This window comes from Fukomys damarensis, unplaced genomic scaffold (genome assembly GCF_012274545.1).
Source record: "Fukomys damarensis isolate Sample0158 unplaced genomic scaffold, DMR_v1.0_HiC HiC_scaffold_15, whole genome shotgun sequence".
Taxonomy (NCBI): Eukaryota; Metazoa; Chordata; class Mammalia; order Rodentia; family Bathyergidae; genus Fukomys; species Fukomys damarensis.
The window spans coordinates 64300345-64327405 of NW_022900927.1; the positions used below are offsets into that span (position 1 = coordinate 64300345).

Here is a 27061-nt window from a genome sequence, read left to right on the forward strand (position 1 = left end):
CAGGAGAGGAAGGAGGCTACATGGGGAAGAGAGCAAAGTGGCCAGGGGTAGAGCTCTAACTCCAAGGTCATTTAGAAGCCAGCCATGACACCTGTCATCCAGCACTCTGGGAGGCTGAGGCAGGAGGATCAAGCCCAGCCTGGACAACTTAGCGATACAACACGACCCTGTCTTAAAATTTGTTTTAAAAATTTTTTTTAAAGGGCTGGGGATGTAGCTCAGTGCAAAAGCCAGTACTACAAAAATAAATAAATAAACAACAAATAAAATATGGGCCCTGCCAACAAGTCCAGTATGATGACGCAAGCTTGGGGCGGTGGGGTTCAGTCCCGACCGCACTACCCACTGCTGTGCAGCGGCCCTGGGAGAACTGCTCAGCTCTTCTGCGCCTGTTACCCAGCTGTCATGGAGATGTCACTCACGGGGAAATTAAGCAAACAGGATGTGAAATCCCCATGAAATGTGTGAGATGGTGAAGACTTCTGGTGAGGATTTCGGACTGGGCTTCTGGGGCGGGACCTGCAGCCCCACCACCTCCGGGTCAGGGACACAACAGGGACCCGGTGACTGCTTGTTGGATTTCATCTGAATGGAACTGAGAACCCCCACAGGAGCCACTCCGGAAGCTGCTGCCTCCCTCCCAGCTGTGCCCGGCTCGGCACTGCGCGCCAGTCTCAGGCCAAGAGCTCACCTTGATGTTGCAGTTGTCATCGAGCAGGATATTCTCCAGCTTCAAGTCCCGGTGGACCACACCGTTCTGCAGGGGGAGGACAGGGAGTCTCAGTGGATGCGGTGGGAGGGGAGAGGAGCAGGTGGCTGAGAGGCAGAACGTCTGCAGGGGAGGAAGGCACCCGCCTCCACCCTTTAGCCTTTGCCGTCGTGAGCTCCCCAGCTGGTGACCAGAGACAGGAGCACACTGGTCACTTGCTGTGTGGTTAGGGGAAAAAAGGACCGGGATCCGTTCCCCGCCAGAGCCCCAGGGACTGCATGGGACTTCTTTGGTGGAATGTAATTCCAACTCCGCCATGTGAGGGCCGCAGCAGACCAGGTCCATCTGCAGGGATCACAGGGAAGGGCCACGCCCCACTGAGGCACACAGACTCTGCCTGTCCAGTCCTCCATGGCCCAATCCACCCTGATTCTGAAACCACCCCCCCAGCTCCACAAGACCCAGGGCAGAAGGGAGGTGACACAGAGCCATCTGCCTGACAAAGTAGGACTCGGCCAGGCTGGGGGCTGAGCCCCAGGACAAGCAGAGCGCGGAGGAGCTTCCTCCTCAACCAGCGGCCTGCACACTTCCTTTCCCTATCTGACTGGGGGTGGGAAGAGCAGTGAGCCCAAAGAGCTGGCTGTCTAGGGCTGCATGAGCAAAGGGCAGGGAGCAGGTTCTGAGCTTCACCGGCATGCAGCACGTCTGCCCTGAGCTCCTCCGAGCACTGCCATGTTCACAGCCCGACTTTACTGTTTATTTTCCTCTGGCTGACAGTTCCTAACCTCTCCAAAGCGCTGCCTGCAGAGATGACAACTCTTCTCCTAATCGGAGCCCCGGAGAGGCGTTTTGTATCAGACACGCACACCACCGAGTCTCCTGACGCAGAGCCGGCACAGCAGGTACCTGCTCCGGTTTGGTTTGAACATTTGGGAGGCACTGTTCCCTTCCCAGCTTTCACAGGGAGATGGGAGATTCATACTGAATCCAACGTTCACGAATTCCCAATAATGAAAACATTGTGAGGGCTTTCCAGGGACCCCAGACATGTCACAAAATGCTGTCCCCAAAGAGAGGACGGGCACTGCTCATGGGTGGGGCCTGGGACCTGAATCGTGGTGACTTTCTTCCCCCTCGTTTGTCAGTCCTCCTGCATCATGAACAGAGAAAGCATCGCTGAGTTGCGGGACCCTGGCGGCCAGGCGGCCGTACCTTGTGGCAGTAATGCACAGCAGACACGATCTGGCGGAAGAAGTGCCGGGTCTCCCTCTCGCTGAGGCGTCTCCGCTCGCTGATGTAATCGTACAGCTCGCCCTTGCTGGCGTACTCCATGATGATCACAATCTTATCTGTGTTCTCAAACACTGAGGGGAAGAAGCAACAGACAGACCCGTTTATCTACCAAGCTCCAGTGCGGTGGCGGGCGGGGGGACAGTGGGGATGGCGCAGAGTGAGCTGGTGGGGAGGCCACAGCTACCGTGGGTTCAGGGCATGGGCCACGCTCAACAGCAGGGGACTCGGGCGGCTGCCCAGCCAGGGGACAGTGGCAGCCACACCGTGGCTCCTGGACAAGCCGTGGTGATGCTGAGGAAGTGCGGTCAAGACCCCCGCCTCGAGCCCCCAGCTGCCAGACCCTCCTGGGACACCAGAGTGGACACTGAGCACAACCACTCCCCATCAGCCACATGCCGCCAAGATGGCTGTTGCTCCGCCAGGACTGCTGTGCCCCGAGGTGGTCACCCGGCCTTCCCACTACTGTGGACATCGCTGGCTCCAGCACTTGTCAATGCCTCTCTCTCCTTAACCCCAAAACTCTCAGCAGTGACTCGACTTAGAGTCCCCGGCAGACATCCTAAGCCCGACGCAGGGCAGAAAAGAGAAGGCCCAGGGGAGGACAGGCTCTGGTCCCCAGAAGTACCTGGTGGCAGTCAGGGACCTGCCCCAGGGATTGGCAGAGCATGCTTCTCACTACAGATGGGTGGGTCACAAAGGTGTGGCCTTGAGGTCTCTGTCTGGTCCTGGCCACTCATTCCCTGGCCCTGTGCCCTGCTCTGTTCCCCAGCTGCCATGACCCAAGCAGCTTCTCTCCGCCCAGCCCTTCCGCCATGATGTTCCCACCTTGGACCAGTGACCATGGGCTGAACCCACTGGAAACTGTGAACTAAAGAACCCTCTCTTTCTCTGGGCTCTGGGTGTCAGGTGCTGTGGCCAGTGATGCAGGAGCAACTAACAGACACCACTCCACTGGCCAGTGGAGCTCTTGGAGTTCTGACATAAATGTCCCTTGGGCAAAGACAAAATAAGTGATAACATCCCTCCCAAGGGAGATGGTATAAAACTGTGGGGCACCAAAGACCTCCCTGAAGGGCCTGTGTCTCCCTGCCTGCACCTCCTGAGCTCCCCCAATGCCCACTAGGGCAGAACTACATGCCATTTCTCACATTGATTTTTTTGCGGGGGAGGGAACCAAACTCAGGTCCTTGCACTTGCGAGGCAAGCGGCAGAACCACTGAGCCAAATCCCCAGCCCTCTCACAATTGTTTATGCGACACACACTGCCATTCATCCTTCTCTCTGCCTTTTCATCCCTGCCGCTCTGCCTGAGAGGGAAACAAACTGCACCCAAACCCGCCTGCCTTCTGCCTCTCCTGTACTTGGCCACAGATGCCTCGTGGTGCTTTCAAATGGTGCCCACGTGTTCTGGGCTACCCATCCATTTCCTCTGCCACGACTGCGCCTAGACTGAGAGCCAAACTCTGCAGTTTGCCTATCCTGGGGCCCCAAAGACACCCTGGGACAAAGGGTGGCCCGGCCACCGCCAGGTAAGATGTACAGAGAACGCTGAGCCGTCCTCCATCGCCCTGGAGAGCCTGGTCCCCCAGACCTCCAGGCTCTGCTGCTTGATTGGGCCCCCGTCCTCCTAACCACACCCCGAGGGTCCACCAGGCCCAGCCTGAGCACCGGACGCATGAGATGGGGTCCCAGGGGCATGCTCAGCCTCCCCTACCATGGAGGCCACGGTCGGAGAGCAGTGCTTGGGGCCATGGAGCCCAGGCCCTGATGGAGACTGGAGAGGAGCTGAATGCAAGCACGACTTCCAGAGCAGGGCGCACTTCACCCCAGAGGCCCAGGTGTCGTGTGCGAAGCTGGGGAGCCCTTTCTTAGCAGGAGAGATGCGCTGTGGGCCTGCTCTGCGCAAGTAAGCACTCCGCACGCAGGGCTCCACACAGCGGGCTCCTTGCAGGGTCTTCTAGCTGATGGGGACACTGGGTCCATCCAGGCTGCCGGGAGCCACCATGGCTGCAGAGGTTGCAGGCAGGACGGGGATGAGGACGGAGTGTGGGCCTGAGCTCGCCCACTGCCCACACGCACTGTCCCCCTGGGCACATGAGGCTACAGTTCTCGTGGAGCTGGCCCTCAACACATCCCAGCCCGTGCCCCACGGACACTCTTCCCCCAGTGACGTCACCTGCCTCTCGGGCCACTCTGGCAACACAAGACCCTCGGATCCCTCCGCCTGCCAGCACCACTCTTGCCTAATGGGTCACGGCTACTGCCGAGTCACAGGATTTTGGAGCCGAGTCACAGGATTTTGGAGCAGGGAGGGACCTAGCGATCACCTGTTCTTTTTCCAGAATAGCCCAAGATTTAAAACGTGAAGGGCGGGGCCTAGGGAAATCACACTGAAGAACGCCAGCTTCGCACCCCGAGCCCAAGGCTGCTCGCCCACAGTTCAGGTCACCATCAGGGGGTGGCAGGAACATTCTTGGCCATTCTTCTGGCAAAATGGGCTGCTCGCCGTGGGCGCTCTGACAACAGGTTATTTATAAGCCCCGAAATCTTGTCTGTGTTTGTGTTATTAGTCACTAAGCAAAAGCTTATTTTGCAGCACTTGGGAAGGGTTTCCTTTCTGGAAAATGAAAGCCTGCGTCTCTTGGCCAGACACTTCTACCCAGAAGCCCGGTGGCTCCAGAATGGCAAGAATGGTGGCCCTTGCCGTGCCAGGCCTACAGGGAAACTTCACGCCCCGAAGAGCAACTTGGCTTGGCCTGAGGTGGCCCAGGGCTCTGGGCCAGGCTCTTGTGGCGCACAGCCCGGTTCTGAGAAAGGCAGCCCGGTCTGTGAAGTACCTACTGAGCAGTGGCACTGGGAACCCCCTTGCCATGTCCTCTTTCTGTCACTAACCACCTCCCCAGGGGTATAAACAAGCCACTGTCTGTGGTGAATGTGTTGAATATGAGCTAAAAGCACAGATGAGCTTCCGCATGTTACAACAACAGACCACGTGCCCTACTCTCCTGTGCCTGGCTTCACAGCTCAGCGGCGCATGTGTGAAAACATGCTGAGCTGGTCCCGCAGGAGAGGCCTGCCTGTCCCCCTGCTAGAGACCCTTCCTTGTGTGGCTGGGTTATGTCCGTGTATCCAGTCCACTTGTGAGAAGACTCAGGCTGTCTCCTTCAGCACCCAGACAACCTGGGACCGTGAGATGAGCCTGTACTGGCCCGAAAAGGTTCCTAGAGAGGACAGCACCCAAAATGACTTGGGTTTTGCTTCACCAAGTTTACTATTATTTAGACAAATCCTAAAATATCCACACTCTCGCCTTTTTCTTCAACAGAAGGGACACCAACTTGAATTACTTCTCTGGTTTTCTGTTTATTTTCCAGTTCAAAGGACAGTGGGGATTGGTTGCTATAGCAATAGCTATTCTCCAAATTAATCCTGAATTTCATCAGCTGTTCTCTTTGACGGTCCAATTCTGCCTTCTGATTGTCTGGCTTTCACGATCTCGCTAATTACCCAGCTCCTCAAGAGTCCCTCCTACTGCTCTCAAGGTTAATAACACAACTTGTGTAACTTGAGAAAATGTGTATTATAAAAACAATGTTCCACCCTGGGAGAAACACTGGTGAGTGAGGAGATCATGGGGTTTTTACCCATCCACTGGTCATTTCTGAGCCAAATTGGCTAGGCCATGTAGCAAGAAAGCAGCTCAGGAGGACAGATAGGAGATCAAGTCATAGGATGCTTCCGGAAGAGAAGGTTCTGGAAAATGGAGGATTTCTTTCTGTGGAAATGAAAGATAGGCTTCTGGTCTACATGAAACCTTGAGGGAACATAACTAGTTCTGTTGCTTTTAAACAAAAAGACCAAGAGGTTAGGCTGTGATTGATCAGGATTCTCTTCGTGCCTCTGCCTATCCCAGCTTTGTTCCCATAAGTCACCATCCCTACGTGGCATAGCAGCTTGTCCACTACTACCCTAAATCACAGGCAGAAGCACCTTTCCACTCCCGGGGACTTTCCTATTAAAGGCCAGGAACAGCCTCACAGAAAGGAGCATAGTTTTCATTTCAGACACAAAGAGATCTCTCCGTGAAAGAACTGTCCAAAGCCTCATTTCCTCATTAGTCGACTCAAGATTTACTCTTTAAAAACTTCTTCCCCAAAACTAAATTTCAAACATCTCGTGTGCTCACAGCTTCACAAAATGGCCCTCTAGTCTCTTGAGTCTGGACGCCCCCGGCAGCGAGGGTGAGAAAATTCAGCTAGACGGGCAGCTCCCCACAGCCAAGGAGGTTAGGGCTGAGTCACTGGGTTTCCTGGTTTGGACAATGGGCGGCTTTTTAATTCACTCATTGTCTTTCTGGACGTTGGGTGGCATGCCCAGGAAGAGCCATGGCCAAGCAGGCCACCCACTGCCAGGCGTGGGCTCCACGGAAGGCAGAAGGAATAATGGGGAGAAACGGTGGGCGCCACCTGCAAAAGCTGCAGTCTCGCTAGGAACCACTTGCTCCTGCTGGGTCATCAGTGCTACTTGGGACCCAACAACAGATCCCAGAAGGCAGAGGCCACGGGCTCGGGGGCAGAGAGCTGTGAGGAAGAGAGGACAGGAGCCCCGCCCTCCTTCCACAGCCTTGGGGGGGCGTTTCCATGGGAACGCAGCAGGCTCTCAGCTGCAAAGGGCTCTGCCAGCCTCAGGCACACACTCCTCTCTGGACCGTTCCCTCCTCATCTCCTTCTGCGCCTTTCCTTCTCACCAGCGCTCCAACTCTTCCCTCGCCCAGCGACCCCAGCCTGCAGCAAGGGCTCTCGAACTTGACACAGTCAGGGCAGGCCTGAAAAATGCATGCTCCCCAATTCTCGTAGCGCCGGGGGTGCTCAAAGGTCTTCTGGGCAGACAGCCTTGCTTCCCCTCATGGAACCAGCAGCTGAAGTCTTTGCCATGGCTGCTGAGGTAGGAAATTCAGGCCTGTGCTTGTTTATCCTGCTCCCAGTGGGACCCACCAGGTACAGCTCAGCCACCCTAGGAGCATCCGGCAGCTCCACCCCCGAAGCCGCTTCCGTGAGCATCATCCTACAGCCGTGAAGAGCGGACTGACAAGGCCAGGCTTCCTGGATTCAAACCCAGCCTCCACCACTCAGCGGCAAGGTGACCTCAGCACACTCGGAGCCGCTAAGCACAGGAAGCGAGACATCCCCGTTCATTTCAAAAGCCCCTCTTACTAAAAACACAGTTCTTTCTTTCCCACTTACAAATTAGCTTCAAGCACAAGTGGTATTATTTAAGGCACTAGAAAAAACTGAATTCCAGGAAACTCAGAAGGGCGAGGCAGGACAGCCAGGGAGTAGCATTCATTTTTAGTTTACTTCTAATCTCTGGCCCCTGGAAAAATGACTTGGGTGTAATCAAACGAAAACAATGAAAATAATACACTGAAAGGTCAAATAGCTAACTTAATAGGAAACTCATTAGAAATGCGGCTGGAAAGATTCAGAGCTGAAGAGCTCATTCCTACAGTGAAATCTGAAGACAACTCTGCGCTGGGGTGCTTGAGTCCTTCATCCAGGTCCGGTCTGCAGGGCTGGGGTGCATTACACACTCAGCAATCCGCCAGGGGTGAGGAGAGTCATCGGGAGCATCCTGCAGCTCTCACCAAGTGCAGTGAGCTGTCTACAGGCTCTGGGTCCCAGATGGGGGCAGGCACCACACAGAGGAGCCCAGGTATCACTCCCTGCTCCTCTCTGGAATTCGCTGATCGCAAGTGATCAGGCCCAGTCCCGAGGGCAGGGCTCAGCTTCTCTGGGCTGCAGAGCGAAGTCTGTATTTCTCAGCCTGGCAAATTAACACTGGAATGCTCAGGAAGGGGCCCCCAGCCTGGGCAACTTGTGCAAACTCCCCGGATTCCTGCAGCCTGCAGCACTTAGAACCCCAGTCTGCGATCCCACTTAGAATCCAGGATGTGGCCTCCTCCATCTCTCCCCCTCCCTCCTCCAGGAGATGTCACCACTCTGGCCCTAAAGGACACCTCAACCCCAGCCCGAGTATCCCACGGAGAGCACCTGGCCCGACACAGAGATGTCACCCACAGCTCCTGTATCCCCCACACTCACCCAGAGGGGCCCTGGGTGGGCCCATTCACGGGTAAGGAAACAGCCTCAGGGAGCCTGTGCAAGCTGAGTGCCAGTGCAGATCATCCACACACCTGCCCCACTAGGACACCTGCCAACACATCTTTGGGAGACCACGACTGCACAGATGGACAAACGGCTAAGAAGGGAGCGAGTGGATGAGAGCAGCAGGGATGCTGCGGACCCCTGACCTCGTTAAATCAATTCAGCCCTTGCCTCTGGGAGAGCCTGGACCAGGGCTGAATGCGAGCCCTGCCGCCTGAGAAACCTGGGTCCGCACAGCAGTCTGGGAAGCATAACGGCCTCCGCTCGGCAGTCAGCACTGCCAAATAGCATCAGACGCAAGAAATGCAACCCTGCTTTGCTTTCTGACCTTCCACATGGGTGGCTCTCCCTCTCCCTCTTGCATCTGACCCCAGATGGCCCGGCCTACCCCACACTCTGATTCAGTAAGTCGGGTGGGTCCTGGACCACCTCTGAGGACCACTAATCAGGGATTCTACCTGGACCCTGCTCTTCCCCGGTGGCAGCAACACTTTCTGACTCCCGGAGCTCTGCTGGAGTCCGCAGAAGTCTCTCACCCCAGGCTTGAGCACAGGGCACCACTGGGCTGTGGGTCTCTCCACAGCCTCTGCCTCTGGACTTCTCTGCTCTGTGGGACTTTGCGAGCAGAGATTGCCAAAAGAAGGCAAGAGCAAGATCCCCTTCCAAAAGCATCTACCAAAATCTCAGGAGGCAGAGGTAACCTGAAAAGGCAGAGTATGGTGCAGGTCCTGGAAAGATGAGAAGAGCTTCTCCCTGGGACTGCAGAGACCGCCTGATAGCGCGGACACTGGTGCATCAACCCAGGGCGGCAAGGGAAGGCTCACGAGGCAGGGCGTGAGGCAGACACGCTCATCCAGCAGCCCTGCGTGTCTGTCTCTTTCATTGTTTTTTCAAGTCTGAAGAACAAAGAGAGTGAACACAGCGAACAGATGCCAAGCAGGCTTCCTACCACGTCCCCACCAGCCAGCACCCGCCCCCACTGAGCCCAGAGAAGACATGAAAGGGTGGCAGCCGGCTCTATCCCAGAGCACGCAGAGCAGCATCGCCTCGCATGGCCAGGGACAGAGGTTTGCAGAAACCGAAGCTGGGCATAAAAGGGAAGCTCAGGCCACATCTCCCACTGCCCCCATTTGCTTTTCCGAGCCGCACAGTTACCAGATGGGACACGGAGGTCCCCAAAGCATCGTGCAGCCAAGATGTTCAGTATGGGTGGCTTTGTAGTCAGGTCTCAGCCTCTCAAGGGAAGTGGGGGATGAGACGGTGGCTTTGATGAGTGAACTCTTCCTGAAATCAGAACCTCTGCAGAAACTTTTTATCTCTTCCATCCCAGGCAACCAAGTGGAAAGCTCCAGGGTGCTCTTCCTCTCCAGCTGTTTTTCCCATATTATCAATTACCTCCCTGCTGAGCCCAAGGAATTCCTCTGCCTGCCCAGAAAGGGTCCGCCTCCAAAATGCTGGTACTTCCTCCTGCCGCTTCTCCAATGAGGTGACCTTACTCGCCCACACCACAGTAGGCCGTGTCCTCTCTTGCTGACTTAACATCGGAGGCTGCTACGGCTTGTGTCCACCAGAGCTGACAAATTTGAGGGCCTACACCTTCACCCATGGGTCAACAGAGGGGCTGACCCAGGGTCCGGCTCCAGAAGGACACGGTGCTGGGATCTGGTGAACTCAGAGCTGATTCGGCGAAGTCCTGGATTTCATAGGTATTGTGAATGATATCTAAATAACGTGTATTTTCAGTGTTCTGTACTTTAGAAAACACTGAAACTATGATTTTCCCAGATGAGAGCCACAAGCTTCTTCCTAAGATGTTGGCCGAAATATTTTACCTGAAAATAACAACTTGCAAAGCTGGGACCGAGCGTCTTAGATGTAAGACAGCGAGTGGTGAAGGCCAAGATTCAGTGTGTCATGGGTTCTGCAGTGACACTTCTGTCTAGGAACGGGGTACAGCAGGCCACCAAGGGCCTGCTGAGCATAAGAACAGGCTTTGCAGTGCCTCCACCTCCTCCCCAGGATCAACAACCAACCCACTACTTACTACTTGGAATAACTCTGGAAAAGGAATGTGGCCCCTAAGGCAAATTTTCCATAAGCCAGGGGTGTTAATAGTTCATATTTCACAAATATAAGGATGAAATAAGACAGGTATACCTCCTAGCACAGGGTAAACAGTAATTCCTTGCTAATACAAGTGACTTTTTAAGCGAAAATAAAAAAGCTACCTCCTCCGCGGAACCTTCCAGTAACTTCCCATCATGCCTGGCATAGAGTCCACACTCCTTCCTTTACCAGGGTGGTGAAGACACGGCCGATCCCACTCCTCTCTCCTGCACCTACCAACTCAGCCCCTCCCTCAGCTTCGTAGGTCCCCCGTCATGTTGAGCTGAGAACCTTAATTCTGTCAACTCAGTTGGCTTGGGAGCCACCCCAGGGATGAGCAGACACACTTCTGGGTGTGTCTGGGTGGGTCACAGAGGCACTGCCTTGGGTGTAATACCTGATCTCTTACCTATCCTCTCTGCTGCCGTCCCCTGCTCTGTCTCCTGGCCACCCTGAACCGAGCAGCTTTGCTCCTCCACACCCATCGGCCGTGATGTTTCTGCCTTGGAGACAGTCAACCATGGACTGAATCCCTGAAACTGAGCCAAACTTCCCTCTTTTAAACTGAAGTGTCAGTACTGCGTGACAGCCACTGGGAAGCTGACTAATGCACATTTCTACCAACAAAAGCTCCGCCCTTGCTCTGAGAACGTGCCTATGCATTCCCTGTGCCTAAAACCCAGATCTTTGAAGGGCTTAGACCTGCTTCCCTAAGGACTCAACTCAAGACTGTTTCTCAAAAAGCACGTCAGAAATGCTTCCACGGCCACTGTATCTGTTCGCTCAGCTGAATGCCAGTCTCCCTTCCTTGAATGCCAGTTCCAAGAAAGGTAGGCACTTGTTTTGTTTGCCCTGTGTTCCCAGTGTCTAAATGAGGCTCAGCACATAGCAGGTACTTTTTAGTATTCTTTCATGAATGAATTTCTTCTTCTCAGGCACCGTACCCCAGTACCACAAGTTATTACAGACTTTCATGCAGGGCTGGGCATGCTGCTCTGCCATGTCGCTGCTGTTGCTGGGGCCTGTGTGTGTGTGTGTGTGTGCGCGCGCGTGCGCGTGTAATTATAAAGGTCCTTACTGAAGAAGGAAGTGTGAAGTTCTTTAATAGCTTCTATTCCTTTGGCTAATGTCCAAAGAGCCACTTAATGGCCTCAGCCCTGATTTCCCACTAAGCAAATGAAGGCATTTCCACACTCACTCAGGCTCTGGGCTGAGCGGCCCACAGACATGAAGCTGCCACCACCACCACCACCACGCCCCAGGGCTGTGCAAGGGCAGCCAGTCAGGAGAAGGGCCGGGCAGAGGTGACCACAGAGCTGGCAACACCAGACACGAGGCCAACAGAAATGCAGGACTCTGGCAAGGTCAAAGAGACATGGGGTCAGGAGGCCTGGGTGTCAGGACCAGCACCCAGCTGTGCCACTAATGTGATGGGCTGATGTGTCCCCTCCCCCAAGGTCATGGTGAAGCCCTAACTCCCAGTACCTCAGAGGTCTTCACAGAGATCAGTAAGTCAAGGTGAGGTGCTGGTGTCCCTGTGAGAAGAGGAAGTCTGGGGACAGACAGCTGCCTGCTGTCACCTCGCTCAGACTTCTAGCCCTCAGCACCGCGACAGAAGAGACGTGTGTCGTCTGAGCCCCGAGTCGGTGCTGCTCGGCTACAGCAAACTAGCACAGAGCAAGGCCCCACCCGCCCAGAGCCTCGGTTTCCCCCACTGCGGTGGGAAACGCTGGCCTCCTGGGCTCACCGGTTCACCTGGGAACTCTGCAAACTACCAAGTTCTGTGGGACTCTTCCCCTGCAGAGCCAGGTCCAGGGGTCCTGGGCAACACAGCAGCTGGAATCACAGGGTAGAGGACTGTGGGGTCCCAGGCAGAGGTGTAAGCACTGGGACGCAGCCTGGGCACAGCTGCTGCTCCCCAAGCGGGAAGAGAAGGGCGCTGCTCTCCTCTACAGAGACTCAGTACACGTAGAGAAGCAGAGGGAAAGGGAACAGAACAGAAAGCAGGGATCTCTGAGGAATTCAAAGGGAAAAGACCCCATTTAAGTCCTTAGGAGTTTTCCAAATCAACACAACAACTTTTATTTGTGTGGAACTTGCATCTCACAAAGCACTTAAAAGGCAGTAAGTTCTCTTTAACCTACTGGAGGCCAGGAATCCCTCAGGGAGTCTGGCAAAAGCTATGTGCCTTCTCCCCAGAAAGAAACCAACCCATGCAGGTGACAAAAAGCACAGCAGCAGCACCGTGCAGGAGGGACTTCTGTGTGATGAAACGTCCTAGACGCACTGCCTGCATGGTACCCACTGGCCACACTCCAGTGTCCTCCTCGTGACAATGCAGCAATGATCTCCCTGAGTGCCCTGTGCTGTCAACCCCACCAGCAGCCCCACCTGAGGGCAGGTGTGGTTGCCGAGGCGACCTACACAAAGTCCCTGGACTTGGGACTGAAACCTGCATCTGCCCGACACGCAGACCCACGCTCTTCCGTGCGGCTTTGGAATTATTTCTAGTTCCCAGGAAAACTGTGATCCACGCAGGCACACTTCTTTAAGGTTACGAAGCAAGGGCTCCCCTCCCTCCGGACTGACGCAGCCTGCCCTTGTCGTAGAACATCCTCCACTGAGGTTCATCTCTGGCCAAGCCCTGGGCAGGGGGACCGCTTCCTGCTCCCCATTCATCTCAGCCGGATCCCAGAGCGGGCATGGTGCTGGACACACGGACTTCGTCCAGCCGGACTGCCAGCCGGAGACTTTCCGCTGTGCTGGCCTCTCTGCCTTCTGGATGGAGCTCCGCGCTCCAGGCCAGCAGCTCTCAGAGCGGCGCTCGGACCGCACAGGACCCACCCAGTCCACTCCACACGGGTCACCGTCACCCTGGCCTTTGGGTCTCCACAGTAACCAGGCTGCCTGCAGCAAAACCCTCAGAATCCCATCAACTCGCCTTGCCCTGCACTCCCACTGCCACACTCTACTCGCTGTAATGTTTACAATCCCCTTCGTTCACCAGCGTGTTCAGGTTTATCGGGGTGGAATTCCACACTTGTTGATTCTTTTCCCAAAAAGCCTCCCTTACGTCAGTCCAGACACCGTGCATCTGCACGACTCCCACAGCCCGGCCTCTGGAGTCCTGGTTTCTGCTACTTACGTAGATGCACGATACTTTTCCACACGGCTGTGTGTTTCCTGATTCCAGGATGCACACCACACTTGTCTCTGAACGTGCAAGCTCATGGGAAGAGCTCTTGACAGGAAGCTGACACTCTGCAGAGCCATGATGCTCAGACCCGTGAGAGCACAGACTGCTGCCCCGCCCCCAGTTTCCGGTTCCTCGGGCCGGGGGAGGCCTGAGAACCTGCATTTCTAATCACCTCCAGCTGATGCTGCTGACCCCCAGGCTGCGCTTTGAGAATCACTGGCAGAGATGTTTGTGAAAGGAGTACACCCCTGAAGGACTGAAACCTCCCTTAAAAATCTCATTCCCCAATGGCTCCAAAATGAGCTTTAGAAAGACAGGGATGAAAGATAAGATATGCAAATATTTATTTCTAGATAAGAAAAAAAAACAAAAGCAGCAAGGGGGGCGGCAAAGAGGGTGAAGGAAAGTTAAACACCACCTGGTTTCTTAGCCCTACCTGATAACCCCTCAGGCCCCCTCCCCAAAATTAAAAATAGATTCATTTATCTGACTGCACCTCATATTCACAAGTATCCTGGGAGACTCTTGGACTCGTTAAAGCCCAAGACTAGGAATGTTTTCCTACAAAAACAATCAGAAAATGATACAGAATGAAGATCATTAAACCCTGTTCACAGCAGCCAGAAATTTGGAACAACTTAAACGTTTGGCAACAGGAATGAGATTCAATAAAATACGGTATGCCCATAAATGAAATATTGCAAAGCCTCTTTAAATGTTTTTACAAACAATATTTACTGACACAGACCGACACATGATGTAACCCATGAAAAAGCAAAGCAAGCTAAAAAGCAGCATAAGCAATGTCATCTGACTTTGGGTAAAAACCACAAATGAATACAGAGAAACAGGTTAAAAATACAGGCACAAATGGGGTAAGGTAACAAACAAGGGGTTAGAAGAAAGATTCTTTTTCATTTTTAACATGTGCGTTTCGATCACACGCACTGCCTGTGTCATTTCTTTGCAGGATATTAAAAAATAATGACAGGCTGTGAGAGGTTTGTACTTTCTGTGTCTTCTCAGGGAGGACCGAGAAAGAGCTGAACTGAAGCAGAAGCATTTTTATAAGCTTTCCCCACCCTGCTCTTTCATAAACACCAGCCGCAATTCGCGCTGCATTTGCAGAGCATCTGCAGCCCGGTTCTTTTTTGTTTTGTTTTGTTTTGATACCAGGGATCGAACTCAGGTCCTTGTACTTGCGAGGCAGGCGGTGGCACCACTGAGCTAAATCCCCAGCCTCCAGTTCTCAGCATTTCCTGGACCTGCTCAGAGTTCATTCCCAACTCAAAGAGCCAAACTTAGAAATGCTTCATACCCCAGCAAAGCGTCCCTGGTCAGGGGATGACAGTGACCGTCTACCTGCTGTCAGCTGGTCACCCGGCAAGCTGCCACCTTTCAGGCTCCCCGGCTGTCTCCCAGACTCGCTTTCAATGACACAGGCTGCTATGCAACAGCCGGGACCCAGGAGGATGGAGTAAAGTGACTGCCAGAGATGGTTTACGACCCAGTGAGCTGCCCTGTGTGTGTCCGGCTGCATGCAAGGTAACCGAAAGAGATGACACCGGGCTATTTTTGCATCATGAGGAAAAATACTCGGCTCTGGCCCAGCAGGGCTGGTACCTAGGCAATCCTTGGCAGCCGGGTGGCGTGGGGATGGTAACTGACAGGGGAGTGAAGAGAGGCGTCACTGACCTTCATAAATACTGATGATGTGAGGATGGCTGAGGGACGACATGATCTCGATCTCCCGTCGGATGTGAACCATGTCTTGTTCATCCTTAATTTTGTCCTTACGAATGGATTTTATAGCAACCTATAAAGTCAGGAAATGAAACGTTACTCAGAGAACTAAACAGATGCAAATCAGCCATGGGGGTGAAGAATAAATACAGATGTTACTTGTTGGCAAAACTGACAATCACCAAAACAAAGTTCCTGAAATAGCCCCATTCATCTAGAACAAAAACATCCTTCTTCCAGCAACAGAAAACATTAGCTTTTAACAGCCTAGGGTTTAGGATCATGGGTTTTTTATAAAGCACAGGCTGCCTAATATGGCCAGATTCATTTACTCTAGGAGCCCTGATCCTTTGAGAGCAGAAAAAGGCAAGCTCCGTCCAATGGGTGTCCGCATGCAGCACATCTCTAACGTGCAGTGATGACTTTTTTAAGAGTCACTTCCCTGCCAATCTCCAGGCCAGTTCCGCCCCAAACCTTGGGTTTTAAGACCCCAGCCTCGGCTGCGTGCTGGTAAACTGCTCCAGACCAGATCTTTCCCGCACCCTCCCTGCCAAGACACCTTCCCCAGCACGGTGTGATGAAAGAAAAGGCTCCACTGGAGACAAACCAGGATGAAACAAAAGCAGCGGCCCCTGTCCGGCCTCCCCGCCCGGCCCGCAATGTCCAAGCTCTGAGCCGATGTCGCGTGCAAACCCACGCTGCAGAAGATCACCAGGGCCACGGCATGGCACACAGCACCACTCAAAGGAACAAGAGGCATTAAATGGCAGCAGGAATCTGCCAGCAGAAACCTCTGCCCACAGACCCATCTTTGCTCATGACAGGCCGGCTGTCTCTTAGCCTGCTTTGCCTCTAAGAAGGGGAAAACTACACAGGAAAGAGGGAACCCACAGGGAGCAAGAAGCCCACCAAGCAGTCTGGGCCCCAGCCCGTGAGCCAGAAGCAAAAATCGCACCCATTGTGACCACTCCACGAGCAGCCAGCACACGTGGTGCTTGGACAGGCCCTGCGGGGACAGGGACCCCTCTCCAGGCTTCGGGGACCTACGCGTCTACAAGGAAAGCGCAGGAAGAGAGAGATGACCAAACGTCTGAAACCACAGCCCACTGGGCACACGTCAGCAGCGAAGCCGGCCCGGGACTCAGGTGTCTGGGCAACACAGCGCAGGCACCTCCATAAACGTCCGAGTTTAGACAGCAGTGTGCGCCTCATAAAACGGTGTTTTAAACACGGCCACCGCCAGTGTAATGCGAAAACCGCATGCGGGGCCCCACACCCGGCCGCCAACCCCGCCGCCCGTTAAAGGTGACGGACCCAGCCCCCTGCAGGGCTGGCAGCTTTTCCTTCTCTCTCCTTTTTTGAGAAAGCACCAGAAAGCACCTGCCCTGCAGCGGCTGCTGTGGTGCTGGGCACGTGCTGACAGAGGCCGGATGGGGACAGCAGAGAGGACCCTCACGGGTCTGTGTCCCCATCAGTAAGACGGGGTGAGAGCCCTACGTCCGTTCGTGCTGAGGAATGGAAGCAACTAAGCGCTAGCACACGGTAATCGAATCGTGCACGAAGGGCAGCGAATGAACAAGGCCGGGACTCAGGGACCCACAGCCGGGGCCACGCTTGCCGGGTGACAGTCCTGCAGCACACTGTATCACGGGACGCTCCTCCTGAGCCCACACCACACACACCCTCACCCTCGGGGCACATGCAGGGTAAAAGCAAAGCCCGGTGGGTGAGCCCGGCCACAGGAGCACACCCGCCTGTGGGAGCCACAGGAGGAGGGGAGGCCGTCTGCGAGTCCCAGGCCTCTGCCCCGTGCGCCAGCCAGGGGGGCTCTAGGCCGAGGACGCCTGGTGCCTTGCAGAAGTGTGGGCTCAGTCTGCAGGTCTGGGGACAGCGGCCAGAGTGCTGCACGGTCCTTCTTACCCCTGGCAGGACTCTCAAGGGTAACGCGACTCACACTTACACAGGGGTCAGTGTGCACAGGAAATGCTGAAGTTCACAGTGAGGGGCGCACTGCCACGAACCTCCCTCAAAATCTTCCTCCTCACTTCAAACACTCATCCCACTTTCCGGAGCAGCTCTGGAGTCCTCTCTCGTGGGTGTCTCTATGAGGTGTGAAAAATTACGGTGAATGCTGCTATCAAGCATCATCCAGCGGAAAGGCTGGCTCCTCACAAGCTGACGCTGTGTCCTCACCGTCCGTATTCACTGGATCTGGCACCGTGCAACTTCCGGCTCTTCCCCAAGTGACTACGAAAGGGAAACGTTCTGAACAGATTCGGGATGCTGGGACAGCCACGACATCAAAACTGAAGACACACAGGAAAGAGGATTCCAGAGCGGCCTCAGAAAGTGGTGAGGACAGTGCGATGAGTGTGCTCAAAAGAAGGGGGCAGGGGGTTCAGCGCAAAGCCTTTTACTATAATTCATTTTTTAAATTTCAATATTCACTGTAGTTTTCGATCACACTGCACAGTATTCATTTAGTCCTAACTACACCCTCACTAACCAAATAATAAAGCTGAGGCACAGTGAAAACAAACACTGCCCGAGTCAGAAAGCTTGTAAAACAGGGAGCTAGAGCTGGGGCAGCAGCTGAGCCAGGATAGGGGTATGGGGCGGGGATGAGGAGCTCTGGAAAGGATCCTGAAGACGCCAAGGCCGGGGGCAGACACAGCTTCCCTGGCAGCCAGTGAGGTCCCAGACGGCAGCCCGGGGCAGCCCGGGGCAGCCGGGGTCATACACAGGCGCAGTTCTCACACAGCGAGAAGAAGGTCACCCCTGACCCCGGGCGTGCACCCTGCCAAGCTCCCTGCCACTCACAGGCTGAGGCCTCACCCGGCCACCCTACCATGCCCCAGGGTGCAGGGCTGAGCAGCAGCTCCTCCACCAGGGCCACAGACCCCTGCAGGAGGACAGGAGGGCCATGCCCAGGAAGGGCCACATCCCAGCTTCCTGGACTCCCCGGGAGCTGGACAGTTAGTGTGGGACCCAGACTCGTTGGCCAAGCTCCCAGATCGCCTGGGTCACAGCCATGCCACCCAGAGGCCATGTTGTGAGAAAGCCCTGAATTAATTCCATGAGCCTGCTCTCCGTGGGCAGGGGCCTGGCCAACACAGGAGAGTGCCCAGCAAGCTGCCCTGGGACCAGAATGGCTCCCCATTCCCTGCCCACCTGTTGCGTCCTGTCTTTATGGGGGGGTTCACCACGAGTGGGCTGGCAGCCAAAAATCGGACAGACAGGCTCGGGGGAGACAGCATGCAGGGAGCCCCCCACCAGTGGCAGCTGCAGCCCTCGCTCACGAGAGGCTCTGAGAAAAGTATGCTCCTCCCTGACCCACTGTCCTCCTCCAGAGCTGTGTGGGATGGAGCCAGGGACACCCAGACGCTAGGGCTGGACACTCTCACCTGTGCAGCCGCCCCTCACTCTCCGGCCCCGCCCCAGCCTGCTGTCCCAGCTGCATGCTTGTGTCCAAGGAAGGGAAGCACAGCTAAGAAACCTCAGCGATGGCACTGGAGTTTGTGAATAAGACAGGGACCACAGCCGACCAAGCAAGGACGACAGGAGGGGCAGGCAGGCAGCCCTGCCCAATGCCAGCCACGCGCCAGCGAAGTGGACACCCAGGTTCTGAGCCAGCCATCTGCCACCCAGCTCGCCGGCAGGGAGGGCAGACAGGAAGATGAAAACGCAGCGAACGGGGTCAGCGTGGCCAGATCCACCGGCGTGCGCCCAACGGCTGCATGTCGCCCCGAGGTCTGCGGACTGCCGACGGGCCGTGTGGCTGGGACACCCACCGCTGTCCAGCTTCACCACCAGGGGCTGGTTCACGAGCTCACGACTGCCACCCACACAGAGGGCAGGAGGAGAACGAGCCACCCCTCGGGTGGCGCCATGGCCTAGGGACACGACTGGCTATGGCAAGTCTGCCCTGTGGGGAGCTCCCGGGAGGCAGCCTCGGAGCCCGGCCTGCGGGGTCGTTCAGCGAGCACACTGTGACCCAGCAGAGAAGAGGTGCTCGTGCGGCAGGGCCGGTTCCCCGAGGGGCCGCGGGTCACCCCTACGCTCACAGGTCTCCTGACTCCAGACTCAACATCACACCAGCAGCTCAAGAGAGCTGCTGTTCTCCCCGGAGCAAAGGCCTGAGGAGTGAGGGAAAGGGGGCCCCAGCGCCCGAGGTGACTTCTGGGCTAGACCCGCAGGGGGCCCCCACATCCGGCCAAGGTCGGGCCACCCGTACTGATGGCCTCCAATCCCACAGAACCGCAGGAGACGGCACCAGGGCGAGTCTGCCAGAGTCCAGTCTCAGACTCAGTTTCCCTTGGCAAAGGGGCAGCAGGAGCGGTGCGTCCTCCCCGAATGTGAGGCGAGGGCAGGGCCACCATGCCAGACCACTGTCAGCACTGCTCTCACCGGCCCACGTCGGAGCTTCTAGGCCTTGCTGGGCTCTGCACCACCTCCGCACGGGACAGATGGGGAAACTGAGTCTCGGGGAGGTTAAGGTGCAGGCTCAAGTTTAAGTGCGCCGGGGGCAGCAGCAGCGGCGGCGGCAGCAGAGCCCTAGAACTGCTGTGTTTTTAACACTGAGGTGAGGAGCGACAGACACTCCTAGGCACGCTTCGCTGCCACCTGGCACACGGCTTCACCGGCATGGGGACAGGGAGCACGGCCCCCACACAGCCAGGTCCAAGACCCTGGGTCCAGTCCAAGCCTTGCCCCAGCTCCTGCACCCCGACTTGGGTTTGTATCCCGTTATTTCTTAATTCACTGCAATGACTGGGTTGTAAACATTCACTTGGAGCCACTACTGAATCACTGGCCTTGGGGACCGTGGGTGAGTGTAAAGGACACCAAAGATCTCGGAAACCAAAGGAGGTCTCCAAAGACAAAGGAGATGAGAGGTAAGCTGGTCCAGGGGAGACGAACCCAGACAAGAAAGTTTTCAACTGCTTCAGACGGTGAAATACTACAGGCCAGAACAAGGGCCTGGCTTTATTTTCTATTTTCACCATGGGTGATTTTATGGGCAAGTGAAGGGCAAATCGTCAGAAGCCTGCAACACCTTCTCCCCGTGCGCTGGACGCTGTCACTGCTCATGGTTCACAGGGTCCCATTCGCTCCCCACACATCTTCCAGATGTTCCCTGCCCCCAGTCAGTACCCCACACACCTGCCTGGGACGCCTGCCACAGCAGCCCAAACCCTACACAGTGCAAGGAGCCCCAGGCAGGCACCTCTTGCACCCCCATCAGGAGGGGAGACCGACCCAGCACTCAGCTCCTGCCCTGGAGGAGACTGGCGCTGGGACCTGTAGTCGTCACAGGTACCCCAGGGGCAGCCTGGGCAGGGGACAGTGCTCATGCCCTGCCATCCCTCCTGTTACTTCCTCCGCCACTTCCTGTCCATCATCTCTGCCAGCTGACCAAACCCTCCATGTCCATCCCTGAGACCTGGCTCGGCCCCATCCCATGCCCCACGATGCACCTCAGGGTCCTGCTTCCCCCGCTGGCTCCCCACCACCTATAAGCTTTCCTGGCCCCGAGACCACCTCTCTCTAACTCACCCAGGATCTCCTGGCCTGAGCGGTGCCTAATGCAATGCGTGTGGAAAAGCCATTGCTAACCGGACTCCATGTTAAAAAGGACTGTGAAAGAGGCATAAACCCACAGTGGGGCATCTCACCCACCCGTCCCAGTGCTGGCCACCTGCTGCCGGTGCTGCCTTTACCTGCTAATCTCTCAAGCACCGAATCCCAGCTTGCCGTGAGCTTCCCGTTTTCCACATGAAGTTGACAGTGCCCGCTCGGGAGGCTGGGTGATAATTCACAGTAATCATAATAATTACCAGTCAGCAGGCCTGACACAGGGTAGCACTCTTAAACCTCTCCGCCTCTCACTCATTAAATTCTTACAAAAATAACACCATCCCTGCCTTCTGTGGAGCAGAGATGGAGTCTGTGGGACACCAGCGATGGGCCCCGCAGCAGGAGAGCCGCGTCCTGCTAACCAGGTGCCTCGCTGACCGTGAAGAGTGCGGTGCCTGGCACGGAGGGTTCCGCAAATCCCAGACGAGGAGGCCTCTCCGGGCAGGGAGGCCTCACCAGCGCCACTCCACCACGTCCCAACCCCAGTCTTTTCTGCAGCTCCACTGAAGCTTCCCGCCGCCTTGAGGGCACGTCCCTGTGCCATCAGCCCCTCGTCCTGGCCGCTCTGTCAGGCAGCACAGAGAAGCAAACAGACTGGAGCGTGCGGGAGGGCTGTATTCAAAACGATGGGCCACGCGTCCGCTCCCCAGCCAGCTGGAAGGGCAGCAGACGCTGGGCCTCCTCCCTGCCCGGCACCCAGCGCCCTGCACCGGCAGGCGCCAACCTTGCTCCTGCACCCTGCTGGCTGTGGTTCAAGGCACCTTGCCCACCCTGCGACAGAGGGGCCCACGCTCCAGAGTCGGCCGTGAGTGCTGTCCCTGAGACCCTCAGGCCATCCCGCAAGTTCTCCACAGTGACAGAGGCGCACGGCCTCCTCCCGCGTCCCTTGCACCCGTGTCCCCAAATAAGAAGCAGCTCCAACCAGAACCAGAACTGAGTCCCACCTTGCTTGGTCCCTCGTGTCCCTTCCCAGCATGAGCTGGGCAGTCTGCACTGTCCCCTTCTCACGACCTCCTTCCACAGAGCCGCCCTGGGGCCACTGCCCTTGACCGCCACCAATTCAAATGCCACCTTCTGGACCCACTGAGGTGTCATTTTTATGACTTCCTGTCAGCTGACAAGAGCACCATGTTGTTATTGCGGGCATAAGGATGGGTAAGGATGGTGCTGACCTTTGCACAAAGCTATATTCTCTGCCAAACAATGTTCACACCTACCGAATATCCGTGCACTTACTCAAGCACAATCAGCATGCAGACCAGCAAAGGGGGGCATTCGTGGTGGTACCCAGAGGCAGCTGTGTGCTCAGTGTCAGACAGGATCGGCACTGCGGGAGACCGTTGCTTGGGGTTTGCTGAGCTGAGGTGAGTGCAGTGTGCTCAACACCATCCGTCCACACTTTTTATAAGAATCCCTTCTACACCATCCGCCCACCATCACCAGCCTGGACCGGGAACAAGCTGCCCAAATCACACCATCTTTCCACAATGCTTCTGCACTTGTGAGTGAGACCAGAGCCAGGGGTGCCATAAAGGACGCCCTCTGTGTGTCCAACACCACCTCCCATAACAGCCTGCTTACTCCCCGCAGGAGAGGAACATGGAGCCCCAACGGGAGTTCATTCCCAAATCCCCGCAGCTCCAACCCAACGCCACTGCCACAGCCATGCCTGCTGCCACGTTTCGTCAAACCTATGGACCCACGTGGTGGTAAAGAACCGCCAAGTCCTGGCACTGTGCTGGTTCCAGTCTCTGGAGGTCAAGTCTCGGGAAGAGCAAGCTTGGAGCGGATGGACCATGGGGCAGATGCTGGGGAGGAGCTGGCCAGGAGCTGAGCAGAGCAGCTGGAGCGTGTGGCTACATAGGGACTTACCCTCCTGGATCCAGCCCTGCCTCGATGGCAATACTTCATAAGAACCATCGCCTTGCAACAGAGCTGTCAGACCCAGCAACCACGGGCCAGAAACAGCACGGCAGGGCCCGCCAAGCCGCTCTCTGATGTTCCATGCACACAAACAGCAGCGCTCCCCAGATGTTCCCCACGTAAAACATTTGGTTTGAGGCAGAGCTCTTCTCCCTCCAGAACCCTACATTTGTTTAATAGACTCACACAGCTCAGCTAAAACATGCTGGAGCAGACATCTGAAGCCAGCCTGTCTCTAATGTGAACACCCCATCTGCAGAAAACACAAAGGAGTAAATAAGAAGGCCTCCCCAGGATTTACGCTCGCTGTATCTTCGAGCAGGTCATAAAATGTAAGCTATGCACAGATAATAACGCAAGTTGCTTTCAAGTGTTTCTGAGTTCATCTTGGTATTAACCTAAGGCTGATGTTCAGATACTGGGTCTGGCAGGCTAACGAGGGGGCCAAATCCTGTTTCTTGCTTCTCCAAAAAAGAAAGTTAGAAAATATGCCATTTGAGAGCAATCTAGATGGTTGAGGTAAAGGTAGTTTCTTTTTTCTTTTGTTTTTTGGCTTTTTTCCTTTACTGGTTTCAATTATCCAAACATAGCATCAGGTCCTTTATCCCAAAACTGCCTAATCCTAACCCTAAAGCACCACAAGTAACAGGTAGCAAAGCCGGAAGTGCCCTGAGCCTTAAAGCATGACATCCAGCCCATCCACAGGCTTCTAAGCGACACCGGCAGCTCCGCTCCCTGCAAGGGAGCTCCTGCTTTTACCTGAGGGGACAAAATCACTCTGCATCCATTCAGCCTTGAAATCTACAAGGAGAGGATAGAACCCCTAGAAAAGCCACCAAAGAAATGCCACAGTGCCCACATACTGAGCTCCTACATATAGTTATTCTCAGTTTTCCTACTAATACCATTTATTTTTCCTTTGTAACACAGATTGAACCCAGAACCTTCATCAGCCACATCCTCAGCTTTTTTTGTTTTTGTTTTGAGACAGGATCTGGCCAAATTGCCCAGGCTGAGCTCAAACTCACTCTCCTCCTGTCTCAGCCTCCCAGAATGCCAGGATTACAGGTGTACACCAGCACACCTACGTACTAACGCAATTCCAACAAGCTTAGTAACAGCAAGTCTGTAACAAAGCTGGAAAAATGGGAATAGAAACTGCCTCAGTGAATCCAGACATGATGCGACAACTAACTCTACCTTAGTCCTTAACTTTGCTTTCTTGTGAATGTTTAGTATTGAGCCCAATCACTTCTGTTACAAGGAAAAGGAGAATTTTATCATTTTAAAAAGGTCACAAAAAGGAACAAAAGTTGATGAAGGAGAGGATAAACTATAAATAGCAGATACAAAAATTCCCAAATGCAGTACTAAGGACCATTTAGAAGTTACCCAAAGCTCCCAAAAAAGGTTTCAACTTCCTTCAAGGTACTTCATTTTAACAAGGCAAGAAACTCTGCATCCAGCTGAGAAAGATTTCCTTAAGAAATGCCTACAATTTTTAAAGGGACTGGTTCATAAATGGCTGGTCTTTGATAACCCCCCAAAATATTCAGAGCTCGATATTTAATGCATTAGTATTTCCACTTAACCAAAGCAGCAGGCTAACTAGCCTTCTCTCTTCTCTCGACCGGGGCTCACGGCCAGCAGAAGAAGGGGATGCTGGGGTCCTCTCTGCTGCTCCCACGCCATCCCCCGTCCCAGCCAAGTCAGCGCCCCCACAGTCACACACTTCATCCTCCCCCGCAAGCCCAGGAAACTGGCACAGTCTTATGTAACAGCCTCTTCTAAGGATAAAAAGCTGATCTGAGGTTTACGCTTACTCTCATCAGAACCGAGAAAAAGCTAAGTGCAGTGAGAGAAGAGAAAACTCCAGCAGCCAGCGTGTCCTGCACCAGACACTGGACACGTGCCCAGCGCCAGCTGCTGCTATTATATTGCTGTTACCAGATGGATCTTGGGCAGACATGGGGGTCGCAGCACTACCGGGAGAGGTTATCTACCCACAAGGCTGAAAGGACCGTGGCAGGGGACGAAGTGGGCCAGGCTGGGAGAAAGGAGGCAGCTGTCGCCTCTTCTGTGAGGCCATTTCAGGTCACCCCACTACGAAGTCCCTCCAAGAGTACTGCTGTGGCCCCAGGGAATGGACTCTGCAGGACAGAATTATTTCCCTGAAACAGACAGACAAAGGTCACTACAAGCAGGGCCTGGAATGAAAACAAGCCGGGCACTGGCTTCCGGGCAGCTGGTGACACAACAGAGTCCAAGGTGCCAGCCCGGCCCAGCCTCCAGGAGGAAACTTGGGCAAGGAAGGGGCAGCTCACCTCCCTGAGAACAGCACCCAGCACGGCCAGGCCGGACGGGGCTGGGCGATCAGCAGGCATCGGCTTTGGCTCTCACCTCCAGAAGACACACAGGGGCCTCCCACATCCCGTGGCCTCACTCCCACAGGGCTGGCCGAGGCTCAAGTGGACACTGTGGAGTCCCGGTCCTCTACACAGATATCTCCCACTCCACACCTGGGCTCGGCTCGAGAAACTGGCAGGAAAAGGACCCCTGGCACCCCAGGAACATGCGCACAGTCCAGGGCTGGCAGAACGGTGCAGTTTGGGATCTGAATCCCGCGCAGCAATGTGAACCTGGTAAGTGACTAAGTTCTCTGTGCCTCGGTTTACCCGCCTGTCGATGGCCTAACAAAGGTGTGCACATCTTCCAGAAACCACGAGGGTGAGGTCAGGTCACTGCCACACGTTGGGTGTCACTGGCACACGCCGCCTGCTGTGTAGCAAGGAGACCTCACGTTGCAGGTACAATCTAAGAGCCTGGGCCTAAGAGCCTCGGTCTAGCACAAGAGAAGGTGTGGGCTGAAGGAAGGGGCACGCGCATGCTCAGACGGAAGCTGCAGGCCAGCTTCTCTGGGTCCAGGGCTGTGTTTCTCAAAGCACAGACCAGCCTTCCCCCCAGCTGCTTGGTGAAAGCACAGAAGATGCCAAGAGCCCCCAAGTCCCATCCCAGCCCTACTGACCCAGATCCCGTGTGGGTGCCAAGCATGATACTTTTTAACAGGTGCACCCCAGAGACTCACTTGTCCCCCAAATTTTGAAACCCCCAATCAGATAAGCTCCTTAACTGAAGGAGCTGTGTCTGCCTGTCTTCAGTGTGCCTTTGTGCAAGGCCTGACTCTTACTGCACACCCAACACACAGCAGACAAATGCAGCCAGTGGCGACTCTGAACGTATCCAGTGGCTGTTTCTGAAGGTCCACTCTGGGCCGGGCACATGTCGGCAATGCCAAATCAGACTTCATTCCTCTTCATTTGAGAAACCTCTAACGGCTGCTTACTACACACCAGGCACCATGCTAGATACTGGGAGGACAAGCAAACATAGTGAAAGGGGCTGCTCAGAGAGGCAGCTCCCAGGCAGGACACAAGGCCAAGGCTGCAAGTGGTCCCTGCCTTCAGGAAACTCACTGTCTACACAAACACGTTCTGCCCAGTGGGACTTCCTGACGACGGACATGGTCCATTCCACGCTGCCCGTGGTACCTGCCAGCCACACCGGAATTCTAGACACTTAGGATATGGCCGGAGTAACCGAGAAACTGAATATTCTATTTTATGTCTTTGGGACTGATGCTCGCAGCCCTGTGTGCCCCTGTGGGGAGGCGAGAGACGGGGATGGCCCATGAGGAGACAGAGTGAAGGGGTGCAGAGGAGGGGCTCCAAAGCACCGTGTGCCGTCAACGCCCACACCGGATTCCCTGCTACCCTCACATTCCCGGGCTCCGGGAGGTGAGGGAACAAGGTCAGGCCCACAGCACTGCACTTGGGCTGGAATCTTCACAGCCGGATGAGCTGGAGTGGAATGAGGCCTGGCGGGCCCCAGGGACGGCTGCTAAAGAACACGCCCACCCCCGCTCTCCAAGCCCAGCGAGCTCCCTTCTCCCCTCCTGCTGCGCTGACGGTCACTCTGTCCTCGGCCAGGACGTCCCACTGGGCCGGGACACTGCTGATTTTATGAGATTTCTTTGCTTCAGCCTAAGTATGAATATAAGCCCTCTAAATTCCAGCAGAATTGGTGGCTAATCCAAACATTTCACAAAATTAGAACTCACTGTGGGTCTAAAAGGAATTCAGACTGTGCCGCCACCAGAGAAATGCTAAATATTTGTTATAATTTTTTCCTTTGTGAGCTGTTTTAAGAAGCAAGTGCTTTTTCGGCTTGAAGCAAAGGCGGGAGGAGTGTTTTTGTGTTTTCTCTGTGGTTTGCAAAAAAAAAAAAAAAAAA

General features: G+C 55.1%; 1 protein-coding gene across 1 annotated transcript in view; it reads right to left on the reverse strand.

Annotated features, from left to right (window-relative positions):
* The window catches only part of Nuak1 (NUAK family kinase 1), a 47001-nt gene that overhangs the window by 15603 nt on the left and 4337 nt on the right, over nucleotides 1–27061 (reverse strand). Inside the window, exons 2-4 of the mRNA XM_033763507.1 lie at nucleotides 15164–15284; nucleotides 1922–2073; nucleotides 692–757 (exon numbers count right to left, since the gene is read on the reverse strand). Coding sequence (XP_033619398.1) covers nucleotides 692–757; nucleotides 1922–2073; nucleotides 15164–15284 — 339 coding nt within the window. The remainder of the gene's footprint in view (nucleotides 1–691; nucleotides 758–1921; nucleotides 2074–15163; nucleotides 15285–27061) is intronic.